Below are 18216 nucleotides of genomic sequence, written 5' to 3'. Positions count from 1 at the left end.
GCCGTGTTCCCAGACGGAATCGAAGATACTGTCTGTGAGCTGGCAGTATCGGGATGTGAGTATAAGCATCCTTTAAATCCAGAGAGCATAGCCAATCGTTTTCCTGAATCATGGGAAGAAGGGTGCCCAGGGAAAGCATCCTGAACTTTTCTCGGACCAGATATTTGTTCAGGGCCCTTAGGTCTAGGATGGGAAGCATCCCCCCTGTTTTATTTTCCACAAGAAAGTACCTGGAATAGAATCCCAGCCCTTCCTGCCCTGGTGGCACGGGCTCGACCGCATTGGCGCTGAGAAGGGCGGAGAGTTCCTCTGCAAGTACCTGCTTGTGCTGAAAGCTAAAAGACTGAGCGTGTATCCTAGCCAGACTATTTGGAGAACCCACTGGTCAGAGGTTAAGAGAGGCCAACTTTGGTGAAAAAACTTTAATCTCCCTCCGACCGGCAGATCGTCCGGCACAGACACTTTTATCTCGGCTATGCTCGCCTGAAGCCAGTCAAAAGCCCATCCCTTGCTTTTGCTGGGGAGCTGCAGGGGCCTGAGGAGACGCACGCTGTTGACGCGAACGAGCGCGCTGGGGCTTAGCCTGAGCAGGCTGGCGGGCAGGGGGATTGTACCTATGCTTATTATAAACGTAAGGAGCATTTCTCCGGCCTGCATAAAACCGTCTACCTGTAGAGCTTGTTGAATACAGTGTCTCGCTGGTAGAGCTGCTCTACCACCTGTTCGACGCGCTCACCAAAAATGTTATCCCCCCGGCAAGGAGCATCCGCAATCCGCTGCTGGACTCTATTCTCCAGGTCAGAGACACGCAGCCATGAGAGTCTGCGCATCACTATACCCTGAGCAGCTGCCCTGGGCGCTACATCAAAAGTGTCGTAGGCACCCCTGGACAGGAATTTCCTACATGCCTTCAGCTGCCTGACCACCTCCTGAAAAGGCTTGGCCTGCTCCGATGGGAGTTTATCAACCAAGTCCGCCAGCTGCCGCACATTGTTCCGCATGTGGATGCTCGTGTAGAGCTGGTAGGCGAAGAACAAGCCGAAAAGGTACTAAAACAACAGCGAAGAACACGACGGGGGCCTCTCTTGAGCCGTGAATGAGCACTACATGTCCGTTCTGACCGCGGAAAAAGAGAGACTGAGGAGCACGCTGTAGCGGGCGGGAAGATTGTCGCGCATGCGCGATGCATGCGGATCTCACGAGAGCTAGCAAACTTCTGTTGCTAGGAAGATCTTCTGATCCTGGGGCTGCCGTGGACGTCACCCATCAGTGAGAGCAAGCAGTCTGCTTGTCCTCGGAGAATAATGGGTAATTTCAATTACCCTGGTATTGATTGGGTAAATGGAAAATCAGCGGCCACTTGATAACAGTGCTCATAATATCATCAAATTTGATATCAGCTCTGGAGTAAGTACAGACAGGAAATCCAATACATTAACATTTACCTTTCAGAAAGGAGACAATGAGAAAATGAGAAAAATGGTCAATTAAAAAAAAAAAAAAAAACAGGAGCTGCATAGATCAAAAACTTACATCAGGAATGGATGCAGTTCAAAAATAACATCCTGGAAGCCCAGACCAGACATATTCCATGTATTAAAAAAGGAGGAAGGATTATTTCATCCTTTGAATAAAGACCACCAGGGACTGTTGAACACCAAGATCGTGTGGAATACGAGTTTGAAGACAGTTTATTTCAACACCACTTCACCTCGGAGTATGAAATGAAGCATCAGACTGGGATATGAAAGTGAGCTTAAAATGAAGAGCTCTTCGGGGTGAATTTACTATTATTGTGTGATCCATTAGAGATCTCGAGGAAGTAGTTCTGGTGTGTTTACATTATTGGAGCATTTTAGGAATAATGCTGTTATTTTAGAACATAAATAGTTGTCTATTGTATAAGAGATGAGTGAGTGTGTATGTTGGTAGTTTGAGTTTTAAGTGATATGAACAACAATGTGAATAGAAGAAAACATATAAACGTATTTAATAAAGATTGAGTGTTAATGATGTAACGGTTGTTGGATAAAATTTGTATAAATACTCATTGTAGATATCCTAAAAGAACAAACTCATAAAGGATCACAAAAGAATGGGCTGAGAACCAAGTCAAAAAACTGTGTTCTGAACTTATGGTGAAAAAGCAATCTCTTACTTCATTACTACATACAAGATAAGATTTAGGGCTCAACAGAAAGAAGTTACATTTTTCGTAAGTTCACCTTTGGTACCTACATTACAAGTAATTTCTATAAAATGTATAGCAGTTAATTAAAGCTCAACAATTAAAGCAAAATACTACAAAATACATAATTTATTGGCAATATAAAGCAAAACAATGCTGAAGTTGGGGCACCCTTAACATGCACAGAGTATTGTCAATGAAAACGTTTTTAATTTGGGGAGTAAAAGACCCATTAAGAAACGGTTGTAGTCTGCTTACCTGCGTGCTACATTGTGGAGGAAACTGAAGAAAAACCGCAGTGTCTCTATGTTTGTATCAGGAAGCAGGCAAGAGAGTAAAAGTGTGGCAGTGCTCCTCTCATCCTCACCACCCAGCTGTTGAGCCTTTAAAAATGCCTCATGAAGATCAGGTTGAAGAATAGGCTCAGGCAGTTCTCGGAAGAACTGCTTTAGAAGGCCTGCTACATCACAAGGGGCTGCTGTGGCTAGGCACCTGTCACCATGGTCTAATTTACTCTAAGAAAAAAAAACAAAAACAATAAGTCAAGCACACTATAACTACAATTTTAGGAGAATTGAGGCTATTTTTGAAGTGATATAGCTTTCATATCTCCTTGAACATCCAATCTAAGACCCAGAGTTATGCTGCTAGTGGAGAGATACAGCTGGAAAGTACTACCTTGCCTCAGCCTATACACTCCCACCCTAATAAGGAATGAACCAACTGACATACAATGGCCTCCATCTACAATCCATTTCTCAGCTCCTGGCCAATATATATCAATTCTCCTTCATGCAGACAATGCAGTACAGATATTCCCAACAGCCACCTCATGCTCCTTCCTAGTAAGAAAGCCAATACCACACCTGGGTCTAAAAAGTACTTTCTACTTAGGTGGATATTTTTGCCTCGCTAAATAATCAACCTTAAATTTGAAGCCTAGAATTTATGTTTAAAACAAACAATCTGATATTCAAAAGCACTTATCAGAATAGAACCAGGCGATATTGAGCCAATATTTAGCCCAAGGCGGTCAGCGATCAACTAGTGATCCACATGTTGGCCAATAATCAAACTGGGGATCATATAACCACTTGCCCTGTCAGCAGGATAGAAAATCACTGTTAACCAGCTAGATTGTCCGTTAAACTACCTATTCTAGTTTTCTGGGGACAACGTCCAGTGCCCCTTTCACAGCACAGATCTCCTTCTCAGGTATGCCCTATTATATTAAATAGATCTTCTAATGTTTTTTTCACAACCTTGTCTTCGATATCGGCTACCCTGTTAATTTTTTTTTTTTGTTACATTTGTACCCCGCGCTTTCCCACTCATGGCAGGTTCAATGCGGCTTACATGGGGCAATGGAGGGTTAAGTGACTTGCCCAGAGTCACAGCGCCTGAAGTGGCAATCCAACTCAGTTCCTCAGTTCCCCAGGACCAAAGTCCACCACCCTAACCACTAGGCCACTCCTCCACTCAGTCGCTCCATTCCAAATCTTTCCTGATTCAGGACCTTATTCAAGCATTTGGAATGGAATTACTGTGTCTCACCCAAGACATGGTTGAAAAAGGGTGAGGAGTCTTATTTGATTGCCTTCTCCTTGGGTATGATTTTTTTTTTTTTTTTTTAATATCTCTAGAGGTTTTAAGGCCCGGGGTGGCTTAGCTGTTGTATATTCTACTGACATTTCTTCCCCATTTTTAAATCCAAAAATACAAATTCTGAAAATTTCAGCTTCATCACCTTCGTATCTCTTATTGTTCTATAGTCCGCCATCTCTAACTGCTGCTTGGTGGGATTTATGTTTTCAAGCTACTAATGAGGCTACAGTGCATGGTGAAATTAGGTCTTACCTGCTAATTTTCTTTCCTCTAGACCCTCTAGACCAGTCAAGACGCTTGGGGTTATGCACACCTACCAGCAGAGGGAGACTGAGAACACTAAAACTTAAACCAGTATAAGCTAGCAGCCAACCCCCAAGCAGCCAGTAAATCCTTAACAAAGCAGAAAACAAATGAAACCAATAAACAATTACAACCCCGAAAGGTCAAAGAACTCTGTACTCAAACAAAAAACATGAAAAATGTGCTTCAACTGACTGAACGCCACAGCGCTACGGTCCCTCTCTGAAATGCAGAGGAAATATATGTATAGCAAGACTTGAAATTTAGATACCTTTCAGCCATAGCAACACAGACCATAAGAACACCAGAACTCTGCCAATCATACTCACCACAAAGAAACATGTACACAGCGGGAGGGTTCTTGACCGGTCTGGTGGGTCTAGAGGAAAGAAAATTAGCAGGTAAGACCTAATTTCACCTTCCTCAGCAACCCTCCAGACCGGTCAAGACGCTTGGGAAGTACCAAAGCAGTACAACTCCTAAGGGCGGGAACCTTGCATCCCAGAAGTCAACACTGCCGCACCAAAACTGGCATCCTCCCTAGCCTGCACATCCAGTCTATAATGTTTCACAAACGAATGCAACGAGCACCAGACCGCCGCCCTGCAAATATCTTGAGGCGGCACCAGACTTCTCTCCGCCCAGGAGGAAGCTACTCCCCTGGTCGAATGCACCTTCAGTTGGTCAGGCACTCTACGTCCCTTGATCAAATATGCTGAGGAAACCGCCTCCTTCAACCATCTGGAAAGAGTTGCCTTAGAAGCTGCAGCTCCCTTCTTTGGACCGCCATACAACACAAACAACCTATCTGAAGACCGAAACTCCCGAGTCCTGGATAAATAAACCCTCAAGACTCGCCGAACATCCAACTTGGCTAAACGGCACTGAGACGCATCTCCCAACTTATCTCCCAGTACTGGCAAAGAAATGTCCTGATTTACGTGGAAAGACGACACTACCTTGGGTAAAAACGATGAAACAGGCTTCAAAGAGACCTTTTCCTTCAAGAAAGCCAGGAAAGGCGCACGACAAGACAAAGCCTGCAACTCCGAAACTCACCGCGCCGAAGTAATAGCCACCAAAAACACCGACTTCAAAGTAAGATCTTTAAGAGTACTCGACACCAAAGGCTCAAAGGGAGGCCCTACCAAGACTTCCAACACCAAGTTCAAATCCCACGGCGGTATAACCGGCTGCCGAGGACGAAGAATCAGCTTTACAGCACGTAAAAACCGAACCACATCCAGGGAAGACGCCAAGGAGACTCCCCGTATCCTTCCCCAAAAACAGGACAGAGCCGCAATCTGCACCTTCAAAGAGGAAAGAGCAAGACCTCTGTCTACACCATCCTGTAAAAATTCTAACACCTCCGGAATGGAAGCGGTCCAAGGTGAACAAGAACGATCGTTACACCAACCTTCAAAGATCCACCACACCCTAACATAAGCAAAGGACGTGGAACGTTTACGGGACTGCAACATAGTATCAATCACCTTAGTTGAAAAACCTTTCTTCTTCAGCCTGTCCCTTTCAAGAGCCAGGCCGTAAGCGAGAACGGAGACGGGTCTGGCATCACGATCGGATCTTGCACCAACACCACCGACTCCACCAGCGCCTATCGCCAGACGTACTAGATCGGCAAACCAAGGCCGACGAGGCCAAATTGGAGCCACAAGAATTACTGTCCCGGCGTACCGCTCTATTCTTTGAACTATCCGTCCTATCAAGGGCCAAGGAGGAAACACGTACAACAGCTGGTGAGGGGGCCACGTGAGCACCAGAGCATCGATCCCCTCGGATCTCGCCGCCGGCTGAAAAACCTGGGTACTTGAGCATTGTCTGATGAGGCCATGAGATCTATCAACGGCAGACCCCACTCCTTCACTAGGCGACGGAACAATGGACGATGTAGCGACCACTCTCCTGGATCCAACGTGTGCCTGCTCAGAAAATCCGCACTGATGTTGTCTACTCCGGCTACATGACTTGCCGAGAGACTCTGAAGATGAAGTTCTGCCCAACGCATTAACTCCGCCGTCTCCTCTGACTCCTCTCGACTCTTGGTACCCCCCTGATGATTTACGTACGCCACCGCCGTGGCATTGTCGGACAGTACTTGAACTGCCTTGCCTTCGAGAAGATACTACTACTACTACTACTACTACCTAACATTTCTTGAGTGCTACTAGGGTTACGAAGCGCTGTACAGATTAACAAAAAAGGACAGTCCCTGCTCCAAGGAGCTTACACTGAAGAGACTGCAGTGCCAACCTTACCGCCCGAGTTTCCAACCGATTTATGGACCACAAGGCCTCCTCCTCCGACCCTGAGCTACCTCTCCGAGACAATGCGCCCCCCCCCCCAACCTGCTAGACTAGCATCCGTCGTTAGCACCGTCCACTCCGGAGGATCCAAGGGCATGCTTTTTCCAGATTCGGCGTGTGAAGCCACCATCGCAGGCTGAGACGAACCGGATCCAGCAAGCGCAGTCTTTTCTCCAAGCTCTGAGTCTGAGGAGACCACCGCTCCTACAGTGCCGCCTGCAGCCGCCTCACGTGAGCCCTGGCACAGGGCACTACCTCTATCGATGCCGCCATGAGTCCCAAAATCTGAAGGTAAGAGTGAGCAGACGGGAACCGTTTGGCGCAAAACTGGCGAATCAATAACTGCATCTTGGCAATTCAAACTGCCGGTAAAAACACTTGGTCCTTCGCCGTATCGAAGCGAACCCCCAGATATTCCAGGGACTGAGTCGGTTCCAGGTGACTCTTGACCAAGTTCACCACCCAGCCAAGCCACTCCAAGAAAGCTACCACCTTCGCCGTCGCATCCACACTCTCCTGAAGGGACTTGGCACAAATGAGCCAATCGTCGAGATACGTTCCAACACTCCTTGTTTCCTCAAAGCCGCCGCCACGACCACCATAACCTTGGAAAAGGTACGAGGCGCCGTAGCCAGACCGAACGGCAGCGCACAGAATTGAAAATGCTGTCCCAGAACCGCAAAACGGAGAAACCGATGAAGCGCCGCCCGAATGGGAATATGAAGATAGGCTTCTGACAGATCCAAAAATGTGAGAAACTCCCCCTTCTGCACTGCTACTATGACCGAGCGCAACGTTTCCATGCAAAAGGAGGGAACTTTCAAAGCCTCGTTGACCCTTTTGAGATCTAGAATAGGCCGAGAGGAACCTTCCTTTTTGGGGACCACAAAATAAATCGAACAACCTGTCCCCCTTTCTGAAACCGGCACGGGAACGACAGCCCCCAGATCTATCAACCAACGAAGCGTCTGCCGAATCGCCCTGGCCTTGACCCGAGAGCTGCACGGAGAGGCAAGGAAAAAATCTGGAAGGAAAGTCTCGAATTCTAGCGCGTACCCGTCTCGCACCACCTTGAGTACCCACTAATCTGATGTGATATGGGTCCACCTCTGATAGAATTGACTCAAACGAGCCCCCACCCTTACCAGAGACTGGACCCGCACACCTTCATTGTGAAGCACGCCCCGAGGACAGACCTCCCCCTGGCTCGTCTCGGCCTCCTCGCCGACCTCCGCGAAAGGGCTGAGTACGCTGAAAAAAATCGAACCAACTTATCCAACTCTTCTCCAAACAGCAAGGTCCCCTTGAAGGGGAGAGAACATAACTTGGACTTAGACGCTGCATCCGCCGTCCAACCACGAAGCCAAAGAGCCCGATGAGCTCCAACCACCAATGCCATATTCTTAGCAGATGCTCTCAGCAGATCATAACTAGAATCTGCCAAAAAGGACGAGCCCATCTCTAACTTGGCTAGCTCTTGCACCAAGGAAGCTCTAAGGCCGGGCCATCCAAAAGACTTTCAGCCCAACGGAAACACGCTCTGGCTATTAGGCCGCCGCACAGAGCGGCCTGAAGTGACAATGCCGAGAGATCAAAATTGCGCCGAATGAAAGACTCTAATCTCCTATCCTGCGGATCTCTGAGAGCAGCCCCCCCCCATCAACCGGAATAGCCGTAGCCTTGGTAACCGTGGTCACCACAGCATCCACTGTCGGAGACTTAAAGGAGTCCTTATCCCCTTGCGGAATAGGGTACAGTCTCGCCATAGCTGTGCACACCCTACAAGGAGAATCTGGGGAGGACCACTCCTGGACGATCATATCGCTGAGATCCGAATTCATGGGAAACGTACGCGCTGCCCGCCGAATTCCCTTAACTAAAGGGTCAAGCTGCTTAGCGTCCGCTACCACTGGCTCAGGCAAATCAAACCTAAGCGTGGACACTACCTGCTCAAACAGCTCAGGAAGCTCATCCCTAGGGAAAATGCGCACCACCGAGGGGTCTTCACCTGGCAAAGGCCCCTCCTCCTCAGAAACCTTGTCCCCTAGGAACTCATCCCCCAGCAGACTACCCTCGTCGTCTGAGGGAGGCAAGGAAAACAAATCTGGCTCTTCAGACCAATCTAAACGCTGTCACTTAGCAACCAGAGGCCCTGCTCCCTTCAGAGGCTCTAACTGATTAGGGCCTGACTACCAGGCCTGAAACATGGCCCAAATAAAATCCGGAGGAAACCCCATGGCCCCCGCACCTTCCGGAGGCCTGGAAGCACTCTGCCCCGGACCTTCCATCAGCGGGTGAGCAGCCACCCCCGTGGCGCCCGAATCCAAGATGGCGGCGGTTCCCGCCAAAATCGGAACCGCCGCTACGGACCCAGAGGACAAGTCAGAGCCGGGCAAACCTTTACCGCTACCTGAACCCTCCGCAGCTAGTACCAGAGGCAAAGAATCAGGCTGTTTAGGCTCCCCACAGAACCTGCATTGAGCTCCTGGCGTGTCTATCCCCCTTCGCGCACAAGAACGGCAGCACGACGGCTTTCCCACCGACATTGTGAATTTAAAGCGGTACACCCTAACATCCCAGCTCTCTCAAAGTTGCTCAAAATCCCCAGGCCTCTCTGTCAGCTTCCCAAACAACACAGTCAAGCACTGCCAAGCAGCCAAGCACTTTTTTTTTTTTTTACACTCACAACAAAAGCCCAGTTGCTAAGAGCTGACAGGGACTAAGCACTCAAGGTTCCTGCCATAGCAGGAGCCGAGGCAACAGGCAGAAAGTTCAGAAAGAGAATTTCAAAGCTACAAACTGCCAGAAGTTATGGCTCTCAAGGTTCCTGTCACAACAGGAGCCGAGGCACATGGCTGCCTAACCAAAGGCCAGCAGGGGAATAATACAAACTGCCAGAAGTTATGGCTCTCAAGGTTCCTGTCACAACAGGAGCCGAGGCACATGGCTGCCTAACCAAAGGCCAGCCGGGGAATAAGCCACACACCGGCTAAATCCCACTGGACCCGCTTTTCTTGAAGCACTCAACCAAAAATAATTCCAAGTACAGGGTATTAGTTAAGAAAATCTAATCCTACCAGACCAGACTGACTGCTCAGGCTGCATGTCTACCCTCTGCTGGAGACTGAGATTTACTGGCTGCTTGGGGGTTGGCTGCTAGCTTATTCTGGTTTAAGTTTTAGTGTTCTCAGTCTCCCTCTGCTGGTAGACGTACATAACCCCAAGCTTCTTGACCGGTCTGGAGGGTCGCTGAGGAATATTCAAATCTTTTAATTTTAGGTGATTTTAATATACATGTTGATTGTCCATATCACCCACATGTAAACTCGTATTTAATAATGATATCCAATCTTAATTTGAAACAGTGGATTTCTCTTCCCACCCATTCAGTTGGACATACTCTGGATTAGGTTCTTTCCTGTGACAATTTGTTTTTTTACTCCCATTGATTTCTCAACTTCTTTGCTTTCTTGGTCAGATCAACTATTCACTTTATTCTTTCATTATATTTATATCTTTTCCTTCTGTTAACGTTGCAAGTTTGGGATATTGGACTAAACAAAAAGCAGCAGATAGAGAAGGATGAGGACAGAATGGTCAGGAACAGTTCACTGGGGACTTTAGCAAGGGCTGTTTCAGCTGAATGTAGAGGGTGAAAGCCAGATTGAAGTGGATCAAGAATAGCTTGAGACAAACGAAAGTCAAGTAGCTTAAATAAAAAAAGGAGGAGGGAGCTGGGGCGATATTTGGATGGGAAGGTAGGGTCCAATGAAGGATTCTGAAGAGTGGCGTAACTAGGCATCAGAAACAGTTGCAGCACAGTGAAAGATTGAGGATATGATAGATAGAAAGGATAGCAGTAGTGCTGGGTAGATGGGTGGGAATAGAATCAGAGGAAACAGATAGTCAGTTTGGAGGAGGAATGAAAATGTGCAGTTTCCTCCTCAGTGATTTCAGAAAAGGAAGAAAAGATGCAGGGGTTGAAGGAGGGTTGACAGAATGGACAGGGGGAAGAAGAGATAGAGGTGACTTGGTTGAGAATTCAAGGTTAATCTTGTGAACCTTGTCATGGAAGCGCTCAGCCATAGTCTGACAGAGAAAGTGAAGGTGGTGGTGGTGGTGGGGGGGGGGAGGGGGTTGGAGGTGAAGGCACTGCTAACTCCAGGCTTCGCTCCTTTTCTCTCGCGGCACCTTATGCCTGGAATAGACTTCCTGGACCTATTCATCTAGCTCCATCTCTACCTGTTTTCAAATCTATGCTGAAAACCCACCTTTTCACTGCTGCTTTTGGATCCTAGCCACAATTGCCCTCCCCTTGTCCCTTCCTCCCTTCTCACCCATTACTTCCCTCACCCGTAACTGTCTTGTCTGTCTATTATTTAGATTGTAAGCTCCTTTGAGCAGGGACTGTCTCTTTGTATCAGGTGTTCAGCGCTGTGTGCGTCTGGTAGCGCTTTACAAATGCTAATAATAATAATATTGAGTATAGAGTTCAGTGCAGCAAAGAGACATTGAAGGTTTGAGCCAAAAGAGTTTGTCAAATAGATGTAGTACTCTTGTTTGGCAAATGAAAGAGCAGACCGGAAGAAGGTCAGCAAGAATTTGAAATGTATGAAGTCAGCATAGGTATAGGATTTTAGCCAAAGGTGTTCAGCAGGTCAGGCACATGAACCTAGGTAGAGTATTCTTCTAGGTCATCAGCCAAGACTGAGGTTTGGTACGCCTTACAGAACAGGGAATGAGAGAAGGAGGAGTATCCACAGCAGAGCAAAGAATAGTATTATAGGAAGAGACAGTCTCATTGACAGACTTGGAGAGGGATAAAACACTGGTGGAGAGTACAAAGGTTAATAGCCTGAAGATTCTAAATGTATTGGTGGAGATTGGCTGGGAATGGGAGGAAGATTAAGTGTGAAAGTTATCAGGTGATGGTCAGAGAGGGGAAGAACTAAGGTGCAGAAACTGGAGAGTGAGCAGTTGGAGAAGAAGACAAGATCACGAAAGTGGCCATTCTGGTGAGTAGGGGTAGTGGCGTACAGCTGAAGATTTAAAGAACATGTTAAAGCAAGAAACTGAGAGACATAAGAGTCAGAAGGTTCATTAGCATGAATGTCAAGATCCCCAACAATGAGAGAGAGAGACGAAGGTTTGACAAAGAAGGAAACCCAGGAGTCTAAATTAGTAAGAAAGGAAGAAAGGGACTTTATCAGTAGGTCGAGAGGTCGAGGAGTGAATAGACAGATAGAGTGGACTTCAAAGGTAGAAAAGCAGTGAGGCTGAGGTAGAAGAGGTTGAAATCTACAAGAGGGTGAGAGTAGCAACACAACACCACCTCTGCGGCTAACCAGGCGCAATTTATGGAAAAAAACCTCCATGACACAGGGCAGCAGCTGAAGCAGAGTCTTCAGGGTAAAACTAAGTTTCAGTTAGTGCAAGCAGATGGAGAGTACGAGAAATAAAGAGGTTGTGGATGTAGGCAAGCTTGTTGGGAGACAGAGCAGGCATTCCACAGGGCACATGAAAAGGCAAAGAAGGTGACGGAGAGGAACAGAAATATGTTTGGAGACATTGTGATGTGACCTGCACAAGTAGGGTGAAAGCTGATTTGAAAGACCAGGATTGGGATTGATATCCCCAGCAGAGAGCAGGAGAAGGGGCAAGAGAGTACAGAGAAGAGTAGAAGAGGCATGACAACAGCAACAAAGATGAGATGAACTCAAACAGAATGGAGACGGTTGAATGAAAGGAAGAAAATGTTGAAGCGCGAGGGTTGAGAAGAAGGAAGAAGATAAAGGGGATGGTGAGGTGATGAAAGCAGAAGGTGAGCAATGTGGTCCTAAGATATGCAGTGGTTTCAGAGAGAGGAGATTGGGAAAAGTCAGTATCAAGAAGAGAAACGGCACTGGAAATATTGGGAATAAAAAGGAAGGAAACCAAAAACCAGTAGAGTTAAAATGGAACATGCAGCAGAAGCCCCAAGTGGATCAGAGTGGATCTGGGAGTCACCCCTGAGAATGCTGGCTTTGTGAGACATAAGCGCAATGAAGTATATGAAACTTACATTCAAGGAGATTAACACACTACACCATTATGGGAATCCTTCTAATCAATACATGCATATTAACACTTCCCAGTGGAATCCACGAGTCCTGGCTCCACTTATGTATCAGGATATTGTAATACAGGGGTGGGTCCCGTTTGTATAAGAGTCAAATAAGAGCAGAGATCGATACACGGCCTTCCCCGAATTTACATCCAAGACAAAAATCCCCGAATTTACGTCCAAGACGAGTAAAGACTTAGCTGATCTAAAAATGTAAGATAGTGGGATAATTGTGTGTAAGCAAACTGATCCCCCTACCTAGTTATTTCCCACTGCTTCAGGTCCTAGTAACACATTAAAACTCGACTCCGGTGACGTCACTGTCCTCGATGGAAGCCTGATTTTGTAGCTCCCGAACAATCCAGCTAAAATAGCGAACTTTAGCAGTAAATACGACAAACTTTGATTCTCTCCTGCTGACAGAACCTTGATCGAAAGGTGAGAAGGTAACATGGCGCAAAAATTGAAGAACTTAGAGGCGAAAAGCGCGATGCGCAGCAGCCAGCGTACATCTAAAACACCTTCGCGCCATGTCTCCTCGCACCTCGAAGAGGCCTCAGATTTCGAGTCGGAAAGATCGGAAGAAGACACAGGCAGTGTGGGGAAGTCACACTCTGCTCGTTTGCTTATGGATTTGAGAAAGGACATAGCTCACATGAAAGCGGACATAGTAGAGCGCACTGATAATTTACGAGGTGAACTTAAGGAAGTAGGTACCCGTATTGAAGATCTAGAAGTGCGGATGGATGAGCACGTGGAAGTAGTACAACAAATGCATCAACAAGAAGAAGGAATTACAACGCAGATGTCTGAGCTACAATATAAGCTAGACGACATTGAAAATCGCAGTAGACGTTAAAATTTGCGATTTCGCGGTGTGCCAGAAGGGGGGGGGCCCAGGAAGAGGTCCTGAAAATCGTACAAGAGATCTGTGGACAACTCCTAGCGGCGCAGCCGGATACGCCTTTACCAGAAGTCGAGAGGGCCCACAGAGCACTGGGTAATCCGCAAACCAACAGACCAAGGGACATCGTTGTTCGGTTTTGGAAATTCTCTGAAAAAGAGAAATTACTTGCCTTAGCACGCCAGCAGAAAGAACTGATGTACAATGACACTTTGATAACGGTGTATCAAGATCAGCATATAAGTTGCAATGGCGTAGAGAGATGAACCCAATACTGGACGCTCTAAACAAACACAACATTAAATATCGATGGGCTTTCCCATTTGCCCTTTGCTTTGTTATAGCAGGCAAATCACACCGAGTACGCACAGCAGCGGATGCGAAACAACTCCTTCAACTGGCGGGCCTGATGGAGACGGAAGCTGAGGAGACAACAGCGGCCAGCAAGGCGCGGGATAAAGTTCATCAATGGAAACAAGTCTTCAATAAAGCAAAGAAACCATGAAAGACGACAACACGATCTGTGACATGATCTGGGACAATACTAAGGTTTTGTTTTTCACGATGAGAGTGCACCCAGAGAAGTGAGAGGGAAGATGCACTTGTATTGAACTGGAGGGTCTTATTTTAGGGATGAAGGGAAGTCAGGGAATCGAGCTGTGAGAGAGGCTGTTGACCTTGTTGGGAGATTAATGTGGGTAAGTGTGGGAAGTTTTTTTTTTTCTACATTCCCCACATGGAACACACTGTTGGGGTAGGGGAGGTGGAGGGTGGGTGGGAGGTGTTATTCTTCTTCTATATCTGTAAGTGGGGAAGGTTCTATTACAGGTGCTGTTATATGCTTTGGTCCAGGCCTTTCTCTACTTCAGGGAGTTAGATGCTATCAGATCTAAAAATAATTACCTGGAATGTTAAGGGTTTAAATTCTCCAAGAAAAAGACAGTTGATATACCAAGAGTTAATTAGATTGCGTCCACAGGTGGTAATGTTACAAGAAACACATTTGAAACGAGCGCATGAACATTTGTTTCACCTTGTCTCCTACTCAAAAATTTATTTTGCTTCCGATATTGCAAATAGTAAGAAGCGAGGAGTGGCATTACTCTTTCATGATAGTATACCCATACAAGTTCAGCAAATTAAGAGAGACCCAGCAGGGCGATACCTTCTCATTCGGGGAATGTTGGAATCTAAGGAGTACATCTGGGGATCCATATATGGGCCAAATGCAAACCAAACCTCCTTTTTAAAAACACTAAAGAGGAATATTAGACCTATGGTAGGAGGCCAACTTATTTTGGGAGGTGATTTTAATGTTACCATGAACCCGAACTTAGATCGATCAGGATCTGTCTCCCGAGCGGATAGAACACTGGCAGGTCAGATGGCTACATGGGTGGAAGAGATGGGGCTCTTTGATACTTGGCGAGATGGGCACCCCCTAGACAGGGACTACTCATTCTACTCCCCAGTACATACGTCATACTCCGTATAGATTTTCTCTTCCTAGATAAACTACTGGGGGGACAAGTGAAAGATACGCAAATAGGAAATATTACTATTTCAGATCACGCTCCCTGTGAGGTATTACTTTCCCTCTCTGAGGTAGATGATGGGCAGAAAAGGTGGACCTTTAATAACACTTTGCTTAAAGATGAACACATCTGTGCAGACTATGTGAAAATGCTCAAAGAATATTTAAACTTTAATCTGGATTCTGGTCCCTCCATTGCTGTTGTCTGGGACGCTTTGAAAGCAGTATCTCGTGGCCACTTTATGACAGTGGCGGGTCGCCTTAAGCGACACCGGGGATCGCTGAAACAGTACTGGAGGGGCAAGATTGATGAGTTTGAGGTTATACATAAGCGAACAGGCTCTTCTAGGATATATAGATCTCTTCAGGAAGCGAGGCTCCAACTAGATGAGCTGCTTCTTAAGGACCTTGATTTTATTAATGAGAAACTCCATCTCCATGCTTACAATGGAAGAAATAAAATTAACCGTCAATTGGCACTTCGCTTACGTAAGCTTAGGATGGACAGAAACATATTCCGGATTAAAGATAAGAAGGGCACAACTCTTTCCACGTCTCAGGCTATCAGGGAGCGATTTCGGGAATTTTATGCTGAACTATATACTAAAGATCCCTCTATACAAAATACTGCTATCCAGGCATACGTAGAGGAAATAAATCTTCCAGTTCTACTCCCGGAGCATTGGAGCAAGTTGGAGGCTCTGATAGAGGTTAAGGAGGTACTCAAAGCTATCAAGACATTGAAGACAGGCAAGTCTCCGGGAGTGGATGGATATACTGGAGAATATTACAAAACATTTGCCCCATATCTCGCGCCTATTTTGACAGAGGTTCTGAATTTTGTAAGGGAAGGAGGGAATTTGCCTCCAACCATGAAGGATGCATGGATAGCAGTCATTCCCAAACCCAACAAGAAGGTAACTGAATGTGCTTCTTATAGCCCGATTTCTATACTAAATGTTGATGTACGTATCCTAGCTAAAGTGATGGCCACTAGGTTAGTAAATATTTTACCAACTCTAATACACTCTGATCAGGTAGGCTTTATAATGGGCAGACAAGCCTCTGACAATATTAGGAGGACGATGGATGTCATATACTTGGCGCAACAACAACAGTCCTCATGCTGTCTGCTAAGTATAGACGCTGAGAAGGCTTTTGACCGGGTGCACTGGTCTTTTTTGCACTCGGTCTTACAAAAGTTTGGATTTGGACCTATGCTTAGAGGGCTGGTACAAGAGTTATACACTACACCTAGGGCCTGTGTCAAGATTAATGGTAACTCTTCCCCCTTTTTTGAGTTATCTCGAGGAACGCGTCAGGGTTGCCCTCTTTCCCCTCTGTTATTTGCTCTTGTTATGGAACCTTTAGCTCATAATATTAGATCCAACCCGGCAGTCCAAGGGGTGACGGCGGGGAGGTGGGAGTCAAAAATTGCTCTTTTTGCAGACATCCTGTTGACCTTAACCTCTCCCTTAACATCTATGCCAGCAGTGTTTACCGAGATCGAGTCATATAGCCAAGTATCAGGCTTTAAAATTAACTATACAAAGACTGAGGCAATGGCAGTGGAGATGAAGGAAAGAGACTATCAGACCTACTGTCAGACCTACCCGTTGACCTGGGTCACTAAGGGACTACGGTATTTGGGGGTGGTACTTACCCGCAAATTGGAAGACATGAGTGCAACCAATTATTTGCCCTTAATTAAGGAAATTAGGAAAGATCTAGACAGATGGGATCCATTACATCTCTCATGGTTTGGGAGAGTGGCAACAGTGAAGATGAATATTCTCCCACGTCTGCTTTATCTATTTCAGTCTATACCATTTCCAATTAACAACCGCATGCTTCACTTGCTCCAAACCACAATTCAACACTTTATATGGCAGGGTCGTAGGGCCCGTCTCCCCAGGTCCCTTTTATATGCAGCTAGGAAAAGTAAGGGTGGATTAGGGGTACCACATTTGGGGCTATATCACAGAGCTGCCCAAGCGAAAGCTGCAATCAAGTGGTTCCATGAGTCAGACCATAAACTTTGGATTAGGATAGAGCAGTTTATGATTCGGAGCCCCCTAAAGTTGGGACAAGTACTTTGGTTGGCGCCTAGATATCGGTACTTACCTCAACCCCTAAATCCAATCATTCAATACACCTTTTCCTGTTGGGACAAATTAGAGAGAATGAAGGGATTCTATGAATCACACTTAACACCCATAGCCTATAATACGGCATTCCCTCCTGGATGCACAATATCCCCTTTTATTAAATGGCGGAAAAATAGATTGATATGGTGGGGGCAGTTAATGAAAGATGAGCGCTTCATTACATTCGGGGAGTTGGCTATTGAATATGACTTACCTCAACAAGATAGATATGCATATAATCAGATTATCCATTTTCTTCAGACAGCAGGTTTGAAGCGCAAATTAAGTGGGGAAGTTACATTTTTAGAGCAATTATGTGTGGAAACTGAAGAGTCCAAGGGACTGATCTCTAAGTTATACAGCCACTTGAGGGACTCCCTGGTGGTTAGTTGTAGACACCGGGATAAGTGGTAAAGCGAATTGGGAGTGACATATACCCCTGAAGTATGGCAACAGATGAAACGAGCCTCAGTTCACAGCTCTCGAGCAATCAATATCCAAGAAAATTGTACAAAAGTAATATATCGTTGGTACCTCACCCCGTCAAGGCTACATCATATGTACCCTGGGACATCGAAATTATGCTGGAGAGGCTGTGAGCAGATTGGCACAATGGGACACATTTGGTGGTCTTGTAGAAAAGTACAAGCATTCTGGAAATCGGTGCGAGGAAGGGTACATGGTTGGGTGGAGGGCACCATACCCTGGGATCCTGCAGTGTTTTTATTTAATAAACCGGTCAGGGGGCTCACTATTCAGGGGGGCCAGTTGGCGAAACACTGCTTCAATGCAGCTCGATTGCTGATAGCACGGATGTGGAAACAGAATGGATGTCCTTCAGTACGGAGATGGTACAATTTGGTGTGGTACATAAGTAATATGGAAAAATTAATGGCTAAGGAGAGTAAAACCCTAGCAAAATGGGAAAAAGATTTGGGCACCAGTGACCAAATCCTTAACATAGACACGGAACTTGGAATCTTCCTTAGGGATGAGACATATGGAGAAGAGGAAGGGAAGTGGGGGAGGGGGGTGGATTTCTTTGGGGACACTGGGTATATATAAAAGGTTTAAATGACAAGAAATGTTATTGCTTTTTATGAAAGTT

At 46.2% G+C, this 18216-nt stretch overlaps 1 protein-coding gene across 2 annotated transcripts in view; it reads right to left on the bottom strand.

Moving 5' to 3' along the window:
• Positions 1–18216, bottom strand: part of ARHGAP11A (Rho GTPase activating protein 11A) — a 151647-nt gene that overhangs the window by 96283 nt on the left and 37148 nt on the right. For both annotated transcript variants that reach the window (XM_030214991.1, XM_030214990.1), the window contains exon 5: positions 2447–2703. In XM_030214991.1, coding sequence (XP_030070851.1) covers positions 2447–2703 — 257 coding nt within the window. The remainder of the gene's footprint in view (positions 1–2446; positions 2704–18216) is intronic.

Source organism: Microcaecilia unicolor, chromosome 9 (assembly GCF_901765095.1).
Source record: "Microcaecilia unicolor chromosome 9, aMicUni1.1, whole genome shotgun sequence".
NCBI classification, from domain to species: domain Eukaryota; kingdom Metazoa; phylum Chordata; class Amphibia; order Gymnophiona; family Siphonopidae; genus Microcaecilia; species Microcaecilia unicolor.
This window is presented reverse-complemented; position numbering and strand designations above follow the sequence as displayed.